The 16973-nt window shown below is 38.9% G+C and overlaps 2 protein-coding genes across 3 annotated transcripts; both read right to left on the bottom strand.

The window, feature by feature from the left end:
• Nucleotides 1-1123: 1123 nt before the first annotated feature.
• Nucleotides 1124-6365, bottom strand: crcp (calcitonin gene-related peptide-receptor component protein). Its single transcript, XM_033650509.2, has 6 exons — nt 6315-6365; nt 4932-4968; nt 4725-4823; nt 4513-4607; nt 4322-4379; nt 1124-1921 (listed from the first exon to the last, which is right to left on the bottom strand). The coding sequence occupies exons 1-6, from the start codon at nt 6320-6322 to the stop codon at nt 1775-1777; spliced, it is 444 nt and encodes a 147-aa protein (XP_033506400.1). The 5' UTR covers nt 6323-6365; the 3' UTR covers nt 1124-1774.
• Nucleotides 6366-6785: 420 nt separating this feature from the next.
• On the bottom strand, nt 6786-12001 carry LOC144464698 (serine protease FAM111A-like). Of its 2 annotated transcripts, XM_078172527.1 has the most exons (4): nt 11937-12001; nt 9948-10072; nt 9613-9711; nt 6786-9500 (listed from the first exon to the last, which is right to left on the bottom strand). In XM_078172527.1, exons 2-4 carry the CDS (start codon nt 9999-10001, stop codon nt 7605-7607), a joined length of 2049 nt encoding a protein of 682 aa, XP_078028653.1. In that variant the 5' UTR covers nt 10002-10072; nt 11937-12001; the 3' UTR covers nt 6786-7604. The 2 variants fall into 2 exon arrangements, with proteins under 2 accessions (XP_078028653.1, XP_078028654.1); XM_078172528.1 differs by lacking the exon at nt 11937-12001 and having other exon boundaries at nt 9948-10965.
• Between the last annotated feature and the right edge of the window lie 4972 nt (nt 12002-16973).

Here is a 16973-nt window from a genome sequence, read left to right as displayed (position 1 = left end):
CATGTCACCACAGCATAAAGAGGCATCCTAAAAGTTGCTCAGTTAGTCTGACCTGGAGCTGAAAAACAGGATGTGAAAGGAATTACAAAACTACTACTTCACTGTCATTTCACAGCAGCACTCTCTGTTTTGCTTTCCATCACCCAAAATCAGTCATCCAATCAGTATGTGAAGATTGAGGACTGTATCTGGATGCTAATGAGGTCATGTAAGAGGTCTGTGTGTAGTTCAAGAGTACATGTCTGTATAAATATGTGGCTGGATAGGTAAGTGGGTAGCAGATCTTGAGAACATAACAGATTATAATCTCATGCAAGGTGTTAAGCAAGCACAGGAAATTGTGATATATTAACAGGAAGCTCAAAACAGAAAGATATATAAGTCTAACCCTCACATCCTTCCTCTGTAACATCACAACATCCCAGCACAGAACACACAAGACAATCTAGAGCCTGTAGTCGAAGAGCTCATGTATCAGTCTTAGGTTTACATCCTGTGCAATCAATGTGTTGTTATAGCATCCTATCAACGTGAAAGATTATGTGTGCTGAGCGAAATGATTGCAATATATTTTGAAAATGATTTACTATTTAGTACCACTAGAGTCTGCCACTGCAGACCTAAGACAGTCTCCTAAATAAATACACATTCAGCAAATCTAAAGACTACGTAAGGAAGCGTATATTGCACTCACTCTGAAAAAGAAAAATAGATTAATATTTCTGACTTTTGAGAAAAAAAAATATTAAAAAAATCTGTTCTTGTTGCTCTGAATTAACAAAATTATCTCATTAATTCAGAAAAACAGCTGTTTTTTTTCTAGTGGATGCATAACGCCTGTTCTGCCTCTGCGTTGCATTCACAGACCTACAGGATGATGCAGAGAGAGGATACACTGAAGGTGACACCACCATTGCCTGACTGTGAAGTGGGTTTCAGATTATAGTCTTAATTTAGCACCAGTTCTTCACAGTCTGTCGTGTACCTGCACCTATTTCATACGCCCTTGTATGCACATCGACATTCAGAAAAAGCCTGCAGTCGTGCTGAATGCAAATGCTGTGGTGTTAACCCTCCCTGTCCGCTGATCACGTCGTTCAAAGTGACAAAAGCAGCAGACACATTTCAGCTGTTATGTTTAATGCAGCCACAGAAGGAAAAGATCAGTGTGTTTTAAAAAAGACTGAATGAATAAAAGACAACAATCACCTCTTGATGTCCACGGTCTGCTCTCTTTGTTATTACATAGCTGCTCTAATGATACTGTCTAACCTCATGTTAGTGCTGTACCAAAGTTTAAATGCATGACTGACTTATATTACAGCTTAGGAGATCACACAGCAGTAAAAACCCTTATTTCTACACACCACGGTAGAAACTGACAACTAAAATTGAGTCAGAAACCAAAAATATACCAAGTTAAGAGCAGACTGTCTCTGCATGAACATTATCTGATGTGAAATACAAATTAGACCAGTCAAATGCAAAACAAGACATGAGTGACTCACAGTCTGAAAACCAGTTCTTATGAAAGCATGTGCATGTGAATACAGAAACAATCTTCCTCCATTCATTAAATGATCTACCTTAATGTGAATCATTTAATGAATCATTTTAATGGCAATGAGCCAAGACACCATTGTGCTTCCCTCTGTCAGCATGTTGTTCAGTTCAAACTGATGCAAAATGGCACACAGAAAAGCCATCTTGCATCACAGGCAAAGGGAACCAGGCCAGTTCTCCACCTGTGGGTCATTTCTGGCCCGTCACTGTGTCATGACTGCTCAGCAGCTTCATCCATCTCTGCATCTGCTGGAGCTGCATTCTCCTGCTCCGGGTCGCCAGGTAGGACGTCTGCGATTGTCTGAATGAGCTCCTCGATCTGCTCCTCTGACAGCCGCTCCTCACTCTCCTCCACCATCTGAACACAAACAGGAAATTAAGTGTCACTGATTTTATTTTCCTCTTTATTGTGTTTTTTAAAATGTCGTTCTGTTAAATCAGTTTATCTGAAGTTGTCAAAACATTCTCGTCTCAAGCTCCATTTGCAACACATATTTTCTTCAGCAGATTGCAGGAGTTTGCCAGGTGGCATGGAAGTGTAGATGTTTAAATTTCCAAAATGGATAGGAAGTCCTTGAAGGGGACATGTTATGCACACCTCTGGGTTCATATCGTTATTTTGGGTGTCTACTAGAAATTGCTCACATGCTTTGATGTTTAAAAACACATCATCTCTCAGACTGTTCATTCTTTTTTGTCTAACATGGGGGTCCGACAACATGATACTCACAAATCACAAAAAGCATAATTTGGCCCCTTTAAAATACTGCAAAAACTGCATATTTGAAGATCTACTATTCCAAGACAACTGGAGAAATCCGTCTGCTGATGATCACCAGATGTGACAGAAAGCACCAAAACAGCCACTAACTGGAGCTCAAGGTGCCAACTTTTGTTTCCAAGATCAAAAATAAACAAACCTAAATTCATCCGCACATTATTTACCACTCAAACATTCTTCTATGCCATTTCTTTTTATTCCTGCATGAGTGCATGGTTTTGTAGCTCCGGATGCAGGCAGACTCAAATGACAGCAAGAGGTAACTACAGATTAGGAACTAAATCTCAGGAATTATGTAATTTGAAGTCAGTAAACAAGACGGAGCATGTTTGTGTCTACCAGCTGAACCAGTCTGAGATCACTATCTAGCTGTGTAAATATACTTTCCATCTCAGTGAGTCCAGACTGTGCCACTACGGTGTACTGATGTTCCTGGGGTTGAGCTGGATGTTTGAAAATACTTTATGAGCTGGGTGTGCAAGCTGTGTATGACACAGATTCTGACATTTCAAATGTCCCACCAGTGAGTGACTGTGGCAGTGATTTCCCCTCTATAATGGGATCAATACAGACATGCACAGTGCAGAAATGGCCCCACACAACTTGTGTTTGGAAATAGTGGCACACATTTAGTTGGTCAAAAATAAAACTTGGCCTATGAATTGTAACTACAGAGTTTTAAAGCATTGGTTCACAAATGGTCCAGCCATGGGGTCCAGATTTCTCCTTAGTCATTAGTTCAAGGTCCACACAGTTCAATACACCCAGCGTTATACTAGCGTTTGGCCGTGTTGTCAAGCTTGTTTTCAGTCTCTGTCAAGTAGCTGTCCATTATTGACTCATTTTACAGCAAGAAACAGCACTTCAAAATAAAAACTCTGTGCCAGAAATCCAATGCACTTAAATAATAAAGCGTGGTCTTTTTTTTTTTTTTTTACAAACTTGACATGTCTGCGAGTTTTGGTCCATTCAGAATGGAACCATGACCCACTTTTGGACCGTGACCCACCAGTTGGGAACCACTGTCTTAAAGGACAAGGCTGGCATTATACTATTCTGATTGTCAACAAATCCCATGAAAAAAAACCCCCTAGCAGTCCATTTCTAGTAGACTATAAAATGAGACCCACTGCCTCCCTGCTTGGCACTCAGCATCAGGGGCTGGAATTGGGAGGTTAGATCACCACATGATTCCCGAGCACGGCACCGCTGCTGCTCACCGCTCCCTCAGGGGATGGGTCAAATGCAGAGAACAAATTTCACACACTCAGGTGTGTGACAATCAGTGGAACTTGAACTTGAACTAGTCCCCTTCCTTGTCTGAGGTATTCAGCCCTAAGCCCATTCTAAAACAAGTCACAAACATATAGTTTCATTTTTATGTAATTTACTGGACAGCTGTAATTTTTAAAAACACTACTCAAACAGGAGTGAAAAGTGCATTTGTTGGGGACTATTTTCACCTGCACATGAATACACATTTGGTGCTCTAATGAGTGTATTTTTTAGCAGCAGGTTGTGTGTGTGTGACTGCTCCTGTTCACTGTAATGAAGTAAAAATGTCACCCAGTGCAACAGTGACGCTCACTGATGCGTTTCTATTGTTTTATACAGACAGAACATTTTGTCATTGGCCTTGGACTTTTTGTGGAATATGTTGACAAAAAGAAAAAAATATCACCAGACTTTTTCTTTAAACAAGTCTTCCTATATCCTCCTGAGACCCTTAGTCCTCATTCAAGGACATCACATTTTAGGTTTGCTGCACCTGATACTCCATTGAGCTTAATTTAGACCTGTTGCCCATATAATTAGCAGATATTAAAAATGCATTACAAACTAAAGTTCAGGTCTCAGGAGGATATAAAACCCTACAGCAAAAAATATGTGAAAGAATCAGGGAAATGCACACCAGTAGTGAAGAAGAGATAAAGAGAGGTAATGTAACATGTTATAACAGTTTAGTAAAACACTCACAAGCTGAATTTCCACTGCAGTCTGTGGCCGGTGGTTCAGTAGCTGCAGTTTTTCTGCCCTAATAGAGGAAAAATGTCAATGAGCACTTGGTGTACGGAGCAGCACAAAAATACTGTGCATCTTATGTAATCTTTAACTTCCAAATGATAATATGAATGATAACATCTGTACTTTTATGAGATCTCACTGACTTTGTGAGTTTGTGAGGCATCATGGTGGTGAGGAATTCTTTGACGATCTCTGGACTCTGCCTGCAGCAGGGCGTCTTCGACAGGTACTTCAGCGTCTGTGTGGAAAGGGCAGAGGAAACCGTGGGCATGCTGCTGCAAAAGCGTAAAGGTGATGACACAGGCACAAAGAGCAGGTTGAAGTGAGCTAAGAGAGGGAGAGGATGTGTGCCGACCTCATACATGATGGTGTTGAGGTTCTGCTGCCCGATGCTGTGTTTGTTCCTCCCGCTGTCCTTCCTCTGTTCCTTCAGGTCCGTAAGGAGTTTGAACACCTGAGAAACACACAGACAGACAAGTCTGAAGCAACACTACGTTATTTTCATCTCTTTACTGAACACTACAAAAAGATTTATGTAAAGCACTGAGACATAACACGTTACCTCATAGTTACTGAGCATAGCAGCGTTAGCGTTTTTCCTGAAAAGAAGAAAATAAAGTTTAAACACAGAGTCTCATTCTTTGTCTTTACAAACTGTTTATGTAAACAAATAATCTAAGATGAAAAGGCCAACTTTCTAGCGTGTGGAGCTTTTAACCAGATGTCACTGTCTTCACTTCCAGTCACTGAATGAAGACTGTGAAATGTGACTGAAAGTTCCCAAAGATTGTAGGGGAGGGAATCACCAGAGGATACACGATATGATACGATCACAACACTTAAGTCATAACACAATATTACTGCAATTTGAAATATGTCTCGATATGCTGAACATTGTGATAAACTTTGTCAGCATCTGTTTGATCTAATAAGACAAAGTTTTCAGTCTGTTCATCTCATTTCAGCCATTTTTTTGCAGCAGCAAAATGTATCTAGTGGGCTGAAAATACAATTGATTATATTATTCCCATAGGAATGGGATTTCAATTTCATTTGTATTTGTAATATTAATAATGCATACATTTAAAAGATCGATACTTGACACTGTGTGCTGACGATATGATATTGCCACACAAAAGTATCTTGATACTATGCTGCATCGATTTTTTTCCCCACCCCTAAAAGATGGATGGTGGACATTTTACTAGTTTGATAACATAAAAATAAGAAAAATGCCTATGATTAACAAGAAATTGAGATTTAGATTGACACACAGGGACAAATAAAGAAGGCTAAGTGCACTTTACAAAGTGTATGTGGTGCTTTACTTATTTATTTATTTATTTATTTAAAAAGTGTATCTATCTCATATTTTTTTCACATCAATTGATCTTTAAAACATTTTCTTTAATTATTTTTTATGTTTGTCTATAAAATGTCTGAAAATATTTTTTAAACGCACATTACAATTTTACAGTGGTGTTCAACTCAGAGTAGGCCGACAAAACGCAAACATATTCAATTCATACGTCTATTATCAGTGAAATGACACAAAAGACAGAAGAAAAACAGTAAATCATTATCCTCAATGACTTCATGACTCAAATAAAATCACTAATACAGAGGCTCAGTGTTGTATTGACAGCTGCCTGAACCAATAAACTAATGTTTTATCTGATTTATTCACCTTCAGAGTGTCTTATTATTATTTTAAAAAGACAGAGAACAATTTAGCGCTTTTCTTTTGCAGTCCCAGAGACCTGACAGTGTGTCTCTGCAGTCTGCTTCCCACAGCTCGGTCAATAAACTAACCGGAAACTGCGACAAACACGTTGTACCTTTAACCATACTGTTTAGCTACATTAATAAACAATAAATACCTGCCGATTAACAAACTCATTGTGTTAAATTCTACAGTTAAAATAAATTTAAAAAAAATTCTTACACTTCCATTTCGCCTGACACTTAGCTTTGGTCCGTTGCAAATGTGCCCGTGTGGAAAATGTAACCGGGTCAAACGTTCCGCCCTGCATCAAGCTGGCTTTAATATTGTAAATTCAGCGTTTTTATGTGTTATTAATTAGAGATTAATAAAAGAATGATTAAAAAATGTGCCCGTGCTTGTGTTAGACCGTTTGTGCTGCCTTCTCCTTGTTTCATAAAGGCTAGTATATGACTTTTAAACCTTTTCCATGATGTGAACTCTAATGAAGACATGGGGGCCACATTGAGTGAGTTTATGGAGATCCAGATAAAGAATAAAGCATCAAACTGCACATAAAATTAAGACATCATGTTCAGTTGGTGCCACTCTTGTCTATTTATCTCAAAATCAGTGTCAGAGATATTCAAGGTGACAAATTCTCTCATTCATACATTTATGCTGTGGATAACAGCAAAGAATACACAATCAGAATCCAATCAGAAAATCAATTTATTGGATAATTAAAACAATCATTTTTTATTTATTATAATTTTTTTTCCAGAACATATTTTACCAGGCTAGATTCCTTCAAAATCCCAACTCTCATTTTAACGAGACATTTCCAAGACAGTGGTATTCAGCCAAAGACAGATTTCACAATATCCAATATTGTACAATTGTTTTTAAATGCAATGTATTTCTAAAAAAAAAAAAAAAGGAGAGGAAGAAATCAAAATCTCAAGTGTGATTTTCTTAAAAACAGTATAAAGACAGAATATCAAAAAGCATAAAACACGTCTTTGAGGCTGATAATATCTGAGTTAAAACAAATCTCATGACATCATTTTTATATCATTTCAGTTTAAAGACAGAATATCAAAAAGCATAAAACAGACCTTTGACACTGATAATATTTGAGTTAAAACAAATCTCATGACATCATTTTTATAATATAATTTCTTAAAAACAAACATTCCTCACACAGAGACTCATTAGGACATGCACTGAACCAACTGTCAGTAATTTGTCAGTTAATGAACAAAGATTTTGCAGTCTTACTGAATAAAAGGAGCATTTACAGATACAAACATGGCTAAAAATGACTATGGAGAAACTGGTTACCTTTATCTTAAAACTGATTGATTATGGTTACTTAAAACAATTATAACATAAGGTTTTGCCTGAGATCTTTCACGCAGTCACTGCACTCCTCAGGTGTTAAACAACAACAGTATCCTGAGTATGAAAACAGACATGACATGCTGTGTTGCTCACTGCTGAAACTGCTCACACTGTATCTTCTGTCAGCACTTAGACTGTGTACGCTTCATCAATGTCCATTGGGACAGGTTCCTCTCTCTGAGAGAAGAATTCAAAGAAAGTCTTCAGACTCTCGTTACTTTTAACCAGTGAATTGTTGACTGCATTTTTAAATGCTGTGAGATTTCTGCTCTCAACCACTTTCTTTAAACTGGTCATGGTGTTTTGGTGTTCTGGATTATCACAAGCCAGGTACTCTTTTAACACATCGAACATTCTTCTTTCCACCATTTGGAGAATGATGCGTTCGTTAACGAAGGACAAAGGATGGGCATACTCTATGACACTCTGCCCTTCACCTCTTGCATTGCGGTAGGCATATCCGCCTGAATGCATTGCAACCACATTGCAGTGCTTGTCAAAGACTGGAGAGCCAGATGAGCCAGAATAAAAGCAAGACTCGTAAGTTAAAAGCTGTCTGATACGTTGCACATCTTTTTTCACATCCTCAAAGAACCGCTGAGTAATCATCTGAATGCGCTGTTGGTTCTCACTGTAGTGATGGTTTTCCGGCAGAACGCCATCTGGATTTTCACTGCGATGCCTCTCTACTACCTGGTTTTGGTTTTCAGTTGGAATAATCAAGCATGGATCTATCTTTTTCACACCACCATCAGGATGCCCAATAATGCAGATCCCACCACTTTGGGGAAGAAATCCAAAGCACTTTAACAGAGCATCAGGTAATGTCTGATCAGCACAGACCCTCAACAACGCCCAGTCACACTCGCGGCTTGACTCAACAGGACCGTATTCAAATCCAACGACCTCTTCCACTGCTGCTCCTGACTCCATGGGGTTTAGACTTTCATAAGAGAAATGGACAGTGACTCTCTCATTAAGTTGCCTTGTGTACTCATTGTAAATGCCTTTAACTACATGAGCATTTGTGAGGACAAACTTGCCAAATAGGAGAAAACCACTTCCTTCTGGGTTGTTACTTATTCTGACCTGGCAAACAGAGTTACTGAGATCCATCAGTGTCTTCATTGTTTTCACTTCCATGCATGTTTGAGCGTTCTTTCCAAACTCTACGCGGAAGAGATTCTGGATACGAGAGAGCTTAGATCCTTGCAGCGTTTTCTTTCCTTTCACTACATCTTGAAACTGAGAAGACAGGTGGCACTGCATTATTTTTGAATTGGGAATTTCACACAATATTTTTTCTGGTGCCATGTTACCATTTAGCTTTGGTTTCTTTTCTAGTATGTTGTCGTTCACTGACTCAGCTGTGGTGGACTGCTCAGCTTCATTTTGCATCATGTAAGCATCATCCTGACTGTCGGGCTGACTTTCTGGTGGATTAGACTTATTGAGCAATATGATCTTGAAAGTTTCACCATCAAGATCATCAACAAGGCTGGACATCCCAGTGTTTGCGTCAGTGCTCGTGTGAGAGAGCACACAGTTCTTCTTAAAAACAACATCCTTTAAACGACCATCTCTTCTCAGAGCTTTCCTCACTTTTTCGCCTTTGTATGCATAAACAGTTATTTCACTGAAGTCTGTTTTTAGTGCCGGGTTTCTCATGATATTCACTACTTTTTTGCCTCCCTTTGTCCATACATGAAACATCACAAGCTCACCAGATGGCCTCTTTCTTTGAGGACGAACAGAACCTCCAACCGATTGCTTTGGATGGTCTACAGCTTTGATAAACTTGATAATCAGTGTATCATTTTTAATCAAGCTACAGGGAAAGTGTGAACTGATAGCTTTTCCATCTCTTACTATAACAAGCTCTTTGTTTTTGTTCTTTTCTGCAATTCTTCTAAACTCTGAATTTCTCTTCAGGAAGTCCTCGACAGTTCCTCCTTTACTGCGCTCTTTGAAATTCTTGTCACCACAGCACCAGTGGATAAAATAGCTTTCATCTGACTCCTCTTCCTAGAAATGAAACAAAATTAAGTCTCACTTCATTTAATCATTTAATCAAAATAGAACAGTTAAAACATGTTAAAACAATACCACTCTGAAACCATCCATCTCTTAGCTATACCTGTTCATCCAGAGGCTTGCGAGGGACTGGAGCTGATGCCTGTGGACTCTGGGCAAGAGGTGAGGTACTCCCTGCAGGGGTCGCCAGTTTATAAGAGGGCTGACACATAGAGACGTTAGCAATGCATATTAAGGAGTGAACATTTAAGACTGTTGACAGTCTCATTCATTTCCTCAATAAGACATACATAGCTAGATGAAATTTACAAACCCATATAAATTAATAGTGTGGCAAACCAAAATGTTGTAGTAAAAGTATGTAATTTATGTGATACTGCTTAAATGACACTGACAAGATTTGAATGTACATTTCATTGTACAGTAGAAAATAGCTACCTTAACAAATTTGTCCATTGGGCCATTACTTGTGGGCCTCAACTTTGGTCCCATTTTTATGTGTTGTTTCCTGCTGAATTTTAACGATGCATTAGATATGGAAGATGATGGTGTGGGATACTACCCTGAGGAAAAGGCAAAGAAATATGATTAATCTGAAACGACTTACAGCACACATGTAATCATCACTCAGTGTTTTCATATCAATATTTCAGTTATTGAGATTCACTTTCCTAAAACACACACACACACACACAAACAAAAAGAAATGTAATGGTGCGTTCCAGGCAACCCGTTACTCGTGTTTTTACAACCTTCTTCCCGTGAAAGTGCACTGGAACGGCAGTCAAACCCGTAACTTACCACCTGTGAACTCGTACCAGATCGATGTACTCTCAGTTAAGCTCTCTGACGTCAAACAGCCCTCTAAACCAATTACCTTACCCCTCTTAACAACAATGGCAGCCCCATGGATGTAGTGTTGGTGCAGGTGATACACGGTGAGAAATAGACAAAATATAACTTGGTAACGTTAACGCATTATTGGCAGCCGCTCTAACAGCTATTTTCCAGGGCAAGAATAAATCAATACAAAATACGTTTCCAAACACACAGATAACGTAAATTAAAAAGTATAATAGCATCTGTGACCTTATGCGCCATTTCTCCTCCTCCGTTTCGCTCAAATGAGCAAGGAACCAGCACCTTTGGTGATAGAAGTGATCGTAAACAAACATAAACCCTGCACGGTTTGCCATGTTGCTTTGACAGTTTGGCGGGACTTGCCTGGAATGCTATGAACAGGGGCGTAAATATAGACAGTGCAGGCAGTGCGGTTGCACTGGGGCCCATGGGGTGGAGGGGCCTGACTGCCACTTGGAAATACGCCCGTGTTCAAAGAAGAACTCACATTAAAACAAAACTGGTGCTATTTTCCATACATTCCCTGAATAAGGCAAACCCATCTCAATCATGGTTTTCTGGTTTTGTAAAACCGTGTCAATCTATAACAAATTATAAACTTATTCTACATAAACTATTTAAAAAAAACTATAATTTACCAATAAAAGACTATCAAGTTAAACTAATAATTTCCTATTTTCTTTTGTAGATTTGTCTTATACAGATATGTAATGATGATTGCTGTGTAATATGAATGTTAATGTGTCCAATATCAAGTACAGTCAGGTCCATAATTATTTGGACAATGATACAGTTGTCATCATTTTGGCTCTGTACACCACCACAGTGGGTTTTAAATGAAACAGTGAATACCTGCTTAAAGTGCAGACTCTCAGCTTTCATTTAAGGCTTTTTTCAAAAATGTAGTATGAACCGTGTAGGAATTACAACCATTTCTTCACACAGTCCCCCAACTTTAAGGGCTCATAAGTATTTGGACAAACTAACATAATCATCAATTAAACAGTCAGTTTTAATACTTGGTTGCAAATCCTTTACAGTCAATGACTGCCTCAAGTGTTGGACACATAGGCATCATCAGATGCTGGGTTTCTTCCCTGGTGATGCTCTGCCAGCCCTTTACTGCAGCCGTCTGCACTTCCTGCTTGTGTTTTGGATGTTTTGCCCTCAGTTTTGGCTTCAGCAAGAGAATTAATACAAGAACGGTATAACATATAACCAAATGAAGAACAGTGTATATAATACACAATCCACTGACTTTTGTATGCTAACAGTAGAAACCTAACGTTACTTATTTCATTTCTGCTTTTCTATAAAATGGTTCTTTATTTATTTCTCTTTTTCATTATCTCCGACGTCAAATATCAGTGATTTGTCGTCATTTGCTCACAGTAACGTTATACATAGAGGTCTGTCAAGACATGCTACATCTGAGATGTCAGATTAAGATGTTAAAATAAAGAGTAAAATAAATGAAATATGTTCCCACATCATATAACAAGTTATTTTACGTAGCTAATTTAGCTTATTTAAGAACACTGGTACCAGGACTCATGAGAACCATACCTGAACACAGCTTCAGTTGTCACAGCTTCACAGAAAATGGTAAACACCCTGTCTGAAGGGATGAGTGCCACGTATAACAAATTTGTGCGAGATTAACTGGTGATAGAGAAATGTGTGGTGGGCGTGGCCTTTGAGAACCTGTTGTCATCTAACCAGGAAATTAGCACTGTGATCGTTTAGCATCTCTATTACACCGTCTTTTAAAACGTCATGATAGGAACGGTTTGCTGGATATTAATTTTATTAATGAATCGACGATTCTGCTGATGCCCTCTGAAGGCTGCGGTCAAGTCGGCCGTGGTTCGCTTTTGCTTGGTCAAATCAGCCGCACGTTTTTTTTCTAGTGCGCGAATCTACTAACATTTACGGTAATCGTAATGAAACAGCTCTGAAGAGCAGCTGGTTGTGACTGGGTCAGACTGCAGAGGACAAGTTCAAGGATATTTTGCCGAACTTTGACGTAGAATAAAAAACGTATTTTCCATAAGTAGTCCATGATTCATATACTGCTGAACTTAGTACTTCCTAGACTACGTGCATGAATAATATGAAGTACTTTTACTGTGTACTTTTTGAGTAATCCTGTGTCAAAATCCTTAACAGAGGATAAGATCAAGGATATTTCACCCAATTTTGATGTGGAATAAAAAACTTATTTTCCATAAGTAGTCTATGATTCATATACCGCTGAACTTAGCACTTCTTAGACTACTAGCTTGCATAATATGAAGTACTTTTACTGTGTAGTTTTCGAGTAATCCTGTGTCAAAATCCTTAACAGATCACAAGATTAAGGATATTTCACCCATTTGATGTGGAATAAAAAACTTATTTTCCATAAGTACTCCATGATTCATATACTGCTGAACTTAGCACTTCTTGGACTACTTGCTTGCATAATATGAAGTACTTTTACTGTGTAGTTTTCCAGTAATCCTGTGTCAAAATCCTTAACAGATTACAGGATTAAGGATATTTCGCCCAAATTTGATGTCAAATAAAAAACTTATTTTCCACAAGTAGCCAATATTCATACACTACTGAACTTAGTACTCCCTAGACTACGTGCATGAATAATATGAAGTACTTTTACTGTGTACTTTTCGAGTAATCCTGTGTCAAAATCCTGACCAGATCACAAGATTAAGGATATTTCACCCAACTTTGATGTGGAATAAAAAACGTATTTTCCATAAGTAGTCCATGATTCATATACCGCTGAACTAAGTACTTCCTAGACTACTTGTATAACTAGTATGAAGTACTTTTACTGTGTACTTTTTGAATAATTCTGTGTCAGAATCCTAAGTATATTTCGCCCAACTTTGACGTGGAATAAAAAACTTATTTTCCATAAGTAGTCCAAGATTCATATACTACTGAACTTAGTACTTCCTAGACTACTTGCATGAATAATATGAAGTACTTTTACTGTGTAGTTTTTGTGTAATCATGTGTCAGGATCCATTACAGAGGACAAGATTAAGGATATTTCGCCCAACTTTGACAAGGAATAAAAAACTTATTTTCCATAAGTAGTCCATGATTCATATACTGCTGAACTAAGTACTTCCTAGACTACTTATATAACTAGTATGAAGTACTTTTACTGTGTACTTTTTGAGTAATCCTGTGTCAGAATCCTTAACAGAGAAAAGAATAATTTTTCTATTCCACGTCAAAGTTCGGCAAAATATCCTTGATCTTATCCTCTGTTAAGGATTTTGACACAGGATTACTCAAAAAGTACACAGTAAAAGTACTTCATATTATTCATGCATGTAGTCTAGGAAGTACTAAGTTCAGCGGTATATGAATCATGGACTACTTATGGAAAATACGTTTTTTATTCTACGTCAAAGTTCGGCAAAATATCCTTGAACTTGTCCTCTGCAGTCTGACCCAGTCACAACCAGCTGCTCTTCAGAGCTGTTTCATTACGATTACCGTAAATGTTAGTAGATTCGCGCACTAGAAAAAAAAAACGTGCGGCTTCGATTCGATTTGACCAAGCAAAAGCGAACCACGGCTGACTTGACCGCAGTCTCTGAAGTAACGTTGGGCCACGGAGATATCAAGACGACAGCCAGGAGAGCACTATCCCCTGTGACATAAATGCTACAGAATAATAAAACTTCATGCATCTAAAACATGAGCGAGTTCCAGCAGGCCGATTCAGTGGTCTGGCGCCGATTCAGTGGTCTGGTACGGACCAGTGGTCACTACCACTAGGCGCGCTAAAGATACTGGTCGGAACCAGCTGCTCCCTGGCACGGACCAGACCTGTCCTATGTTCCTTGTGGTCTGTCTGTTGTCTGGATCAGTTAATGAGTGGTCTGTGGAGTGATTTACGATTTTTAATACACCTTCTCCCTTCTTTGATCGTGTTTGTCTATCACATATACTAGCCTCTGTTATTATTGTTGCACTGTAATATTGCAGGTTGTGTGGTTACAACTAGTCTCTCACTCCCCCTCTCTTTCTCTATGCACAGTATATGAGTGGCTATCTTATTTAACTGTTTATAACTATGAACCAGTGGTCCAAGATACTAGTCGTGACTCGTGACCAGGTCCTCAGTGGTCGGGACCAGGTGCTCCCTGGCACGGACCAGTGGTCACTACCATTAGGGGCGCTAAAGATACTGGTCCTGACCAGCTCCTCAGTGGTGGTTACTTTCCACCACTGGCTACTACTAGGGGTGCTGAAGCTTGTGGTCTTTGTATTCCTGACCATTTGTTCAGTTGTCTGGAGTATTCTCTGTTGCCCAGATGAATATGTCCATGCATGTTGTGTAGTTGTATGGAATTAATTTATGCAAGTTGATTTTATCACATTAAAATATAACCATCCCACTGAAAGTTCAAGATTTATTTTTTTTATTGAAGTTGTGTTGACATGGTCATCTACATTTAGACATGACAATGACAGACTTGACTGGGTAGCCTATTGTGTTTCAAGACTTGAGGAAAACAAAACCACCATAACCAAAATACTTTTGAAAAAAATTTACACATTTAAGTAATATTTACAGAATATAATTCAATAGAAAAATGGAATACAGAAATTGGATTCAAACACACAACACATCCACCTGAACTCATTCATCAATAATCTTTCCAAGGATTTTTTCAGCATGGAACCTCTGAAAGCCCTTGAACTGCATCAGGATGTCTATTGTGGCCTACATAAAAGAACACATTTTAGTTGAGGGCTATTTAGAAAAAAAAATAGACCTATTACAAGAAAGATGACACATTGACAGCTATATTAATATAATGAACAGTATTTATGTGCTGCCAATATGACATGAGAAGGGAGAAGGTGTATTAAAATATAAAAATCACTCCACAGACCACTCATTAACTGATCCAGACAACAGACAGACCACAAGGAACACAGGACAGATCACTGAGGAGCTGGTCGCGACCAGCAACCACTGGTCAGTGCCAGGGAGCAGCTGGTTGTGACCACTGAGGAGCTGGTCGCAACCAGTATCTTTAGCGCCCCTAGTGGTAGTTACCACTGGTCCATGCCAGACCACTGAATTGGCTACAACCCCCTCTCGTGAGTTGATATATATGTTGTAGTCCTACGATGAACATTATCTGATGTGAAATACAAATTAGACCAGTCAGATGCAAAACAAGACATGAGTGACTCACAGTCTGAAAACCTGTTCTTATGGAAGCATGCATGTGCATGTAGGTGATCCGTAGGTGTACGTGTAAATACAAAAACTATTTTCCTCCATTCATTAAGTGATCCACCTCAATGTGAATCATTTCATGAGACACTTTAAAGGTAATGAGCCAGGAAGCCATTGTGCATCCCTCTGTCAGCATGTTGTTCAGTTTTTTGTCTAACATGGGGGTCCGACAACATGATACTCACAAATCACAAAAAGCATAATTTGGCCCCTTTAAAGTACTGCAAAAACTGCATATTTGAAGATCTACTATTCCAAGACAACTGGAGAAATCCGTCTGCTGATGATCACCAGATGTGACAGAAAGCACCAAAACAGCCACTAACTGGAGCTCAAGGTGCCAACTTTTGTTTCCAAGATCAAAAATAAACAAACCTAAATTCATCCGCACATTATTTACCACTCAAACATTCTTCTATGCCATTTCTTTTTATTCCTGCATGAGTGCATGGTTTTGTAGCTCCGGATGCAGGCAGACTCAAATGACAGCAAGAGGTAACTACAGATTAGGAACTAAATCTCAGGAATCATGTAATTTGAAGTCAGTAAACAAGACGGAGCATGTTTGTGTCTACCAGCTGAACCAGTCTGAGATCACTATCTAGCTGTGTAAATACTTTCCATCTCAGTGAGTCCAGACTGTGCCACTACGGTGTACTGATGTTCCTGGGGTTGAGCTGGATGTTTGAAAATACTTTATGAGCTGGGTGTGCAAGCTGTGTATGACATCTTCTGCAGTGAGGTCCACCTCCATGAGAGCATCAGTGACACAGATTCTGACATTTCAAATGTCCCACCAGTCAGTGACTGTGGCAGTGATTTCCCCTCTATAATGGGATCAATACAGACATGCACAGTGCAGAAATGGCCCCACACAACTTGTGTTTGGAAATAGTGGCACACATTTAGTTGGTCAAAAATAAAACTTGGCCTATGAATTGTAACTACAGAGTTTTAAAGCATTGGTTCACAAATGGTCCAGCCATGGGGTCCAGATTTCTCCTTAGTCATTAGTTCAAGGTCCACACAGTTCAATACACCCAGCGTTATACTAGCGTTTGGCCGTGTTGTCAAGCTTGTTTTCAGTCTCTGTCAAGTAGCTGTCCATTATTGACTCATTTTACAGCAAGAAACAGCACTTCAAAATAAAAACTCTGTGCCAGAAATCCAATGCACTTAAATAATAAAGCGTGGTCTTTTTTTTTTTTTTTACAAACTTGACATGTCTGCGAGTTTTGGTCCATTCAGAATGGAACCATGACCCACTTTTGGACCGTGACCCACCAGTTGGGAACCACTGTCTTAAAGGACAAGGCTGGCATTATACT

The sequence above is a fragment of the Epinephelus lanceolatus genome, chromosome 11 (assembly GCF_041903045.1).
Source record: "Epinephelus lanceolatus isolate andai-2023 chromosome 11, ASM4190304v1, whole genome shotgun sequence".
NCBI classification, from domain to species: Eukaryota; Metazoa; Chordata; class Actinopteri; order Perciformes; family Serranidae; genus Epinephelus; species Epinephelus lanceolatus.
This window is presented reverse-complemented; position numbering and strand designations above follow the sequence as displayed.